General features: G+C 43.8%; 1 protein-coding gene across 1 annotated transcript; it reads left to right on the top strand.

Annotated features, from left to right (window-relative positions):
- The first annotated feature begins 172 nt into the window (after window positions 1-172).
- On the top strand, window positions 173-7,502 carry ptk7b (protein tyrosine kinase 7b). Its single transcript, XM_037690613.1, has 11 exons — window positions 173-203; window positions 286-435; window positions 682-829; window positions 2,146-2,273; window positions 2,857-3,060; window positions 3,299-3,457; window positions 3,558-3,790; window positions 3,875-3,955; window positions 4,081-4,232; window positions 6,056-6,234; window positions 6,315-7,502. The coding sequence occupies exons 1-11, from the start codon at window positions 173-175 to the stop codon at window positions 6,473-6,475; spliced, it is 1,626 nt and encodes a 541-aa protein (XP_037546541.1). The 3' UTR covers window positions 6,476-7,502.
- The last annotated feature ends 969 nt before the right edge of the window (window positions 7,503-8,471 follow it).

The following is an 8,471-nucleotide window of genomic DNA, read 5'->3' as shown; positions in this document are numbered from 1 at the left end:
CAACTGATTAATTTTGAGGTCAACCCAGTTCAAGATGGCTGCCATAGCTAAGTGAACTCATCAAACACAAATGTAGCTGTAACTCAGTTTAACAGATGTTGAGCGAACCTTTACTGTGGTAGTAGCTGAGCGTCATCCTCGACACACCGATCACTGCGTGAGATTTTACACGATGTTGGCGTTTGTAAAGTTTGACCAAAATGGTGACAACTCCTGTCCTTCAAGGAATGCAGGGTCTTTAAACTCGTTTTTATAAATAACCATGTGTCGTATCTCCCCCCTCAGATGGAGGAGAACTACCCCCCCACGTGGAGCAGAGGAACGGCCAGCTTCATTTCACCAAAGTCACCCGCAGCGACGCTGGCAACTACACCTGCATCGCCTCCAACCGCCTGCAGGGGGAGATCCGAGCCCTGGTGTCCCTCACTGTGGCCGGTAAACTCTCGGCTGTCATTCTGGAGACAGGAAGTAATGATAAACAGGCGTGCCACAGAACTTCTCGTCTGAGAGTAGTTTTATACCGAGACCGACATTGATCGTTCTCGTTAGGTTACTTTTATTTTGCACTCGGTGACTGTTGTATTGCAAACTCTCGGCCTCTAAACAAAGTGTTGGACTTCAGCTGCTGTCTTCCAAACCTGAGCTCTTGTTCCGTTTTGTTTTCCGTTTGTATTCGTGCAGTGTACATTCGCTTCAAGGTGGAGCCGGAAAACACGACCGTGTACCAGGGCCACACAGCCGTGCTGCACTGCCAGGCCACCGGCGACCCCGAGCCTCACATCCACTGGATGGTTAAAGACAAGGCGCTGGACACCCGAAAGAAGAGGAGGTAAGCAAGACGCCCACGTTTGTAGTCTCTACAGGCTCCATGTACGTTCTCTCTGCTCTCATGATGGAATGGCTGAGCAGCTGTAGCTGATGCAAATTATTCTTAATGTTCATTATTTTCCTGTTTTTAATTTTTCTGTATGTTTTTGGAACCTAACTGCTAACTTTTAAACATACAACTTTTTTTACAAAAACTTTTCCTGTTAATATACTGTATATTAGAGTCCCTTCAAATCCTCCAAAACCTTTGTTCTCTTTGGAATCCACTTCATACTAGTACTACTACTGCAAATGCTAATGTTACTGCTGTTAATGCCAGTACTACTGCTAATGTGAGTACTGCTGCTAATACTACTTGTACTGATAATAATTTTAGTTAAAAGCTAACATTTTTTTTAAATTAAACTCTTTGCTGCTTTTAGCTAGCCTTTAGTTACTTTTAACTTTTTTAGCTGGATTTGTCAAAAGTAACAAAAGAAAAGCTAAAAGCTGCAAAAAGTTAGGTAAAAGGCCAAACGTAGCAAAATGCTAACAAAAAGCAATGAATGGAGAGCTAAAAGCTAAAATTATCTGAAGGCTAGCTAAAAGCCGAAAGTAGCAAAAGGTTAGCTGAAAAACAATTGTAGCAAATTAGTTCTTAAAAGCCAAATGTTGACAAATAATAGCTAAAAACAAAACCAACTAGCCTAAAGCACAAATTAGTAAATGCTAGCAAAAAGTAGCAAATGGTTAGCTAAAAGTCAAAAGTGGCAAGATGCTATCATCGAGCAATAAATGGTTAGCTAAAATTATCTATAAAGTAGGTAAAAACGGAAAATAGCAAAATGCTAGCTAAAAATCAAAAGTAACAAAACACTATGCTAACAAAAAGCTACAAATGGCTAGCTAAAAGCAAAAGTGGTAAAATACTACTTAAAAGCTAACAGTAGCAGAGTGATGGCAAAAAACAAAAAATAACAAAAGGCTAAAGTAGCAAAACTTTAGCTAAAAGCAACAAAAGTTTAGCTGAAAGCTAAACGTAGCATAACAATACAAAAATGGAGCCAATGTGCCAAATCAAATTCTAAGAATAACGTCTTCTTTTTTTTACTTTTCAAAATATTAAACTTTTAGAAATTTAAATATTTTGAAAAGTAAAAAAAAAAAACTACAAAGACCATCAGTCATCCTTTTAAAACGCGGTAAATTTTTTACGCGCGGAAAAAAAAAAAAGCAGAAAGTTTGCAGAAGTAGTTTGATTTCTAAAACCGAAACAGGAAAACGTATTTATTTATTTTAACTTTGGTCGTTTTTCTCCCGTCGTCTGTTTGCCTCCAGTTTCCAGAAGATGCCGAACGGCTCTTTGATCATCACCGATGTCACCACAGACGACACGGGTCGCTACACGTGTGTGGCCGGAAACAGCTGCAGCATCAAAGACCGAGTGGCTCAGCTGTACGTCGTGGGTGAGTTTAGCTCGTGTTCTCACAACACGCAGGTTTTCTTCATCGGGAACAAAGGCTGCACACATGAAGGAGAACGAAGGCGTTCATTAAACCTCCACACCTTCTGTCCGTCATCCGTGGCGACAGGTTAATAACCACGGGCATGATTCTGCCGCCGCCACCGGGGCTGATGGGATTGGGCAGGTGCTGGATGTAATAAAGCTTCACGCTCTGAGGCGGCTTGTCTGCTGACAGAAGATCAAAATAAGCACGGCGCCTCGCTCCAGCGTCCCACGTTAACCTGTTTAGTCCCTGGGCGGGAGGACGGCGCTTCGCTCCGACTCGGAGAAGAAGCTGATTGAATTCAGACGTTTGTTGGAGCTTGTCGGGGTTCGCGTGACAAAACCCAGACTGCTTGTATCGTAACACCCCTTTCGTCTGCGACGCAGAGGAATTTTATTTTGCACGACCCATAATTGAAGCAGCTTTCTTGACATTTTGATCGCCACAGATTTACACCACCTTTGAAATAATTTGCACGTTTTATTAAAGTTCATGCAGAAATGTCAACTTGACCATAACTGGCTGCCTGCGCCGTTTTTAGACAAACCAGCGCAGATCCTTCCTGATGACGGAGAGGACCGGGCTCCCTACAAGATGATCCAGACCATCGGCCTGTCGGTGGGGGCGGCTGTGGCTTACATCATCGTGGTGCTGGGGCTCATGTTCTACTGCAAGAAGAGACGCAACGCCAAGAGGCTGCAGAAGGGCCAGGACGGAGAGGAGCCTGAGATGGAGCATCTGAACGGTCTGAATGTCCTGAGTGGTGCCTGTGCTGTGATTGGTTTAGAGTATCTGCTGCCATCTTGTGCTAATTCCATGTATCGACATGAATAAAAGCCCACTTTATTTTACAATAGGATTTTGAGCAAACGTGTGGATCCTAAAAATATGATATCAAGTAGAAACTGATAAAAACTTTGTCAGAATTAGTTGTAAACGTTTTGCTGGTTTTCTGTGTTTCACGGCCGATGCGTTCTTTTCAGGAGACGCTGTCCAACAAAATGGCCACGCCACAGCCGAGATCCAGGAGGAGGTGGCGCTCACCAACATGGGCACCGTCACGACGGCCGAGAAACGCCACAGCAGCGCCAACGACAAGCTCCACTTTCCCCGGGCCAACCTCCAAACCATCACCACTCTGGGTGAGATTTCACAAACTTGCTGTCGGGGGTGGGGGGGTGGGGTTCAGAGACGGAACAGGAAGCGGTTCTCCTGACGTGCGCGTCGCGACTGTTCGCTTAGGTAAAGGGGAGTTCGGCGAGGTGCTGCTGTCCAAAGCGAAGGGTATCGAAGAGAGCGATGTGGAGACGGTGGTGCTGGTGAAGAGTCTGCAGTCCAGAGACGAGCAGCTTCAGCTCGACTTCCGCCGCGAAGCTGAGATGTTCGCCAAGCTCAGCCACCCCAACGTGGTCCGGTTGTTGGGCCTCTGCAAGGAGGCGGAGCCACACTACATGATCTTGGAGTACTACGACCTGGTAATCCTACAGGAACATGTGGTCACGTTTAAATCTGTTTTTTTCCTGATTTAAAGCTCTTTCGTTGACTTTTTTGAACGACAGGGAGATCTGAAGCAGTTCCTGAGAATTTCCAAAAGCAAAGATGACAAAGTCAAATCTCAACCAATCAGCACCAAGACCAAAGTAAGTCCTAAATGAGGCACTCCTGGTGGCCTATAACAGTTTATAAACCTTTGCAGTAAATCTTTACATTTAAAATACAGTTTATCAACGTCCCTTTGCATTGTCTTCTGTCTCTGTCCCTCCAGGTGTCCATCTGCACCCAGGTGGCCCGTGGCATGGAGCACCTGTCCAACTACCGCTTTGTCCACAAAGACCTCGCTGCTCGAAACTGTTTGATCAACAATCAGAGGCGCGTCAAAGTGTCTTCACTCAGTCTCAGCAAGGACGTCTACAACAGGTCGGCTCCTAAACCACCTCACTGAACTAGCATTTCTCTGAAGGAATGCCTATCACCCGCCACCTTCATACCATACCACTTTATTTATAAAGCACTCAATACCAGCAGCAAGACCAACCAAAGTGCTGCACAGCAAAACAAATAGCAGGGAACACGGGATGAAATACATAAATCCACAGAGGTAAAGATAATAAACCAAATGACTGAAATTATAAAAACACAGTGAAGTTAAAATCAACTCGCAGTGGATCGAAAGCCAGAGAATAAAATTATGTTTTTAAATGAGACTTAAAAACAGTGAGAGAGGGAGCCTGCCTGACATGCAGTGGTAACTCATTCCACTGTCTTGGACCTGCAACAGAGAAGGTTCTGTCACCTCTGAGCTTCAAACAAGTGTCTGGAACCAGTAAAAACATCTGTGGATCTCAGAGCACTGTGGGACATATGGCTGCAGCAGATCAGAGATAAGAGGGGGCAGAGCTGTTCAGAGATTTAAAAACATGCAGAAGGATTTTAAAATAAATTGGGAAGTGAACTGGGTGCCAGTGAAGGGTGGACCAGTTAAAAATCGGGCTGCAGCATTTTGAACCAGTTGTAATCGAGCAATGGAGGTTTGACTGATTCCAAAAATATGAGCATTGCAGTTCTCAAACTTGGATTGTTATTATTATTATTGTTGGATGTAACTGGGACCCCGTGTACATAATTTCGTTCCACCACATGTACCACATGGGGTGCAAATGCCAAATAAAGAACCTTGAATGTTATGGAAGCATGTTTTACTGTCTCGAGGATAGTTTTGGACAGTATGAGCTTCAGTTTAGACAGTCGCCTCTGGAATAACAGGATTTAACCATCGTGTTTACATTTCTGTTTAGCTTCATGGAAGGGTTCGTTATCACTCCCAGATTAGTGACTCTTTGTTTCTCTAACAGGAGAGGAAAGGTCGATACATCAGTTCTTGATTGTGCCATTAGGTGGAAACAACATGACTTCTATTTTATTCTCATTGAAACGTAATAAATTTAAAGCCTTCTTGAAAGCCCTGATGTCAACCAGACAGTCAAGAAGAGGGTGGATAGAGCGTGCACCAGTGTGCTTCAGAGGGAAGTAAATTTGACAGTCATCGACATAAAAATGAAAAGGGATGCTGTGTTTACATAAAATAGCACCTAGTGGCAGCAGGTATAAAGAAAAGAGAAGTGGTCCAAGAATGGAGCCCTGCGGTACCCCCACCGAAGATCTGCGGCTGTTGAAATAAAATCCTTGAGTTCATGACGGAGTTATAGCTGTCCCGGTCAAACCTTGTGAATGACGTTATGTTAAATCTTGGCACAGATCTGTTGGTGCTTCAAACATGTGGTGAGGATGACTCTCAGCTACTACCACGTTAGATTTTATCAAACTTTTATTTTTAAAGCAGAATAGAAAAGAACAAAACATAAAAGAGAAGCAGCGGATCATTTCTAACGGCAAACACTAGATGTATAAAAATCATATCATGTTATTCATGAGTGGAGGCAACGGTGGAGAACCATGACCTCGGACTTACAGGAGCCGACTGTTAGTGATGACTCTCGGCTACTACCACCTGATTTTAGCTCGGTATCTGAAAATCTGACTTGAGTTTGTGCCTCTTTTATTTGTGTGTTTATTAGGGTCAGTGGGTTGTGACAGCCATCTTGAAATTGATTACTTTCTGAAAGATATTTTGCTAACAGAATGACAAAGGAACACTACTGCCCCCCCCCCTTCGGTGATGAGTGATTTTAATCAGAACGATCCCTACAGTCTCATGATGTTTGTTCTTTGTGTGAAAACAGTGAGTACTTCCACTACCGACAGGCGTGGATTCCTCTGCGCTGGCTCCCGACAGAGTCCGTGTTCGAGGACGACTTCTCCACCAAGTCGGACATGTGGGCTTTTGGAGTGCTGATGTGGGAGGTGTTCAGTCTCGGAGAAATGCCGTACGCCGATCTCAGCGACGACGAGGTGCTGGAAGGTGAGCGGGACTCGCTGGCTGAGTTTAAACCCGTCGGTGGAGTCGTCGTGTTCTGAAATGTGTGAAAATGATCCTCTCAGGTCTGAAGACGTGGAAACTGAAGCTTCCTGTTCCGGACGGATGCCCCTCCAAAATCTACAAACTGATGGCGCGCTGCTGGGCGCTCGGCCTCAAGGAGCGGCCGTCTTTCACCGACGTCGTCCACGCGCTGGGAGAGCTCCCCTCCGACAGCAAAGTCTGAGGTGATCGGGACCCGAACACGAACGCTGGCGTCTCGCTCGTTTCAGGGAACGGGCGGAGAGGAAACTTTTTTTATGCATTTCAGTTCAGAGCGAGCTGGACCTTTAGTGGAAACGTGCTCGCACCGGCGCCACGGACGGACCCGCATCTTCGTTCCACTGTCGGTGGCGGCTCCGCCTCGCTTCGTGAACCTCACAACCTCAGTGCCTGAAGCCTTTCATCTCACAACCGTTCTGCGGGGCTTATGGGTAAAAAGCGAACCGCTCTGCCCCTGAGAGGACCGTTAGTCCCCTACGCTCCTAAAACACTCGTTTTCCTCCAAGCAGCAGCAGAACGGGGTTTGCATGAAGGTTTGCCGTCTTGTTACCCGTTAATATGCGACACGCAGAAGCTAATCCACTTCAGGAACAAGAACAATCACATTTTATAGCCAAGGAATTTACTGAACGAGTGACTTTTTGCTCTATACGTTATTTTTTATACACATTTTGTTCTTGTATTAACTTTAAGGTGCTTTTGTTGGCTCTACACATGGCAAGGAATGCCCATCATGTTAAAGGATATTTTGAATATTATAAAGCAAAGGGTAAAGAACGAGTATCTTACCTGTTGCAGATAGCTCTTTAAACAGCCAAGAGTTCAAGACAAAAGACGCAGAATGCAGCTACGACCAAAATGGATATACATTTTAAATAAAACGAATATTCGACCAACGTGGAGTTGACGACAAGACGCTCGGATTCTGACAAACACCGAGCTCACCCGTAACCATAGTTTCTACTTTAGAATCCTTTCAAAATAAATGTCCTAATGTCAAACTGGCAGGAAGAGGCTGGGGGCGCTTTGAGTCGTTTCTTGGGTGGAGGATGAGCGGTAGGCGTTCTGTCAAAATAAAAGCACAGTTGGGACACGAACTGTGTTTATTTGTAAGAGCAAATCGTTCTAGCGTCACTTCTGGTGCGCCCGCCGCCATCTTGGCTTGAATTCCACAACACCGAAGATAAAAATATTAATTTCACACGAGATTTACAGCAACGTAAACAATAAATTATCTGTGTTTGTTTGAGCAGCTGTGAAATTTTGACCATTTAAAATATATGGTGGAATCCCGTCATTCTGGTTCTGCCATCTTTAAGCAGCTTCAAAAGGACAAAAAATGATAATAATTCACAAACGCCGTGTTGTAAATCTTCACATCGCTGCTAATTTCACATTATTATTCCAACAGAAAGATTGTGACGTTCCCTCTGCTTACAGTGTGCTACAGCTAGCTGCTGCTGCAGCTTCTGCTCACAAATCACCATCAAATTCTAAATAAATAGGCACATAATGCAAAATGAAGGTTTATTGAGAAATGCCTGCATGACCTGCTGTGAAATTTACCGCGCCCTGAGACGACTTCCGTTGCGACTTGGCACTAAATAAATCAACTGAATTGAATTGAAATGTTTAAGATCGGAGCCATTTTAAGACGCGAGCGGTTCATTTTGGATGGAGTCATTTGTGCTATTGTCCAGGTCTGGATAAGCATTACACATACAAGGAAGCAGAGCACAAAAAATACATAAGTGTTTTTAGATGTTTACGATTAAACGTTTTCAAAGTTGCTCAAACGAGCTGGGTGTTTTACAGGTTTGGCTTTTTTTTAAAATCCCCAAAGTTTTAAATTTTTCTACTTTTTACAAACATGTTGCAAACTTCCAGAAGCACAGATAATGTCCACGATTTTACAGTTTGTATTGTCTGTAAAAATGACTGAACAAGTTTAGTCGTTCAGCAAAGGGAAGCCTTAAAACGCCAAATCTCTATTTTGGGATGCTAAAAGTTTGTTACATCCTGATTAAAAAAAAAAAAAAAAATTACATTTTCTCAGGGGGGACTTGCACGTTACATGTTTCTCAGAAATTACACAAAACCAAACGGTATTTAAGGAAAAGTACAATTTTGCATAAATAAGCACAGTAAATAACTAAACAGCATTTTTGTTTGAACTCAAT

This window comes from Nematolebias whitei, chromosome 1, assembly GCF_014905685.2.
Source record: "Nematolebias whitei isolate Nwh7 chromosome 1, NemWhi1, whole genome shotgun sequence".
In the NCBI taxonomy this organism is placed as follows: domain Eukaryota; kingdom Metazoa; phylum Chordata; class Actinopteri; order Cyprinodontiformes; family Rivulidae; genus Nematolebias; species Nematolebias whitei.
This window is presented reverse-complemented; position numbering and strand designations above follow the sequence as displayed.

Bases quoted from the DNA above. Each gene is read 5' to 3' on its own strand.
- ptk7b (XM_037690613.1), top strand. From the start codon at position 173: ATGTTGGCGTTTGTAAAGTTTGACCAAAATG. The intron at 3,956-4,080 runs GTAAGTCCTAAA...CTGTCCCTCCAG, and splicing joins CAATCAGCACCAAGACCAAA to GTGTCCATCTGCACCCAGGT. The intron at 4,233-6,055 runs GTCGGCTCCTAA...GTGTGAAAACAG, and splicing joins AGCAAGGACGTCTACAACAG to TGAGTACTTCCACTACCGAC.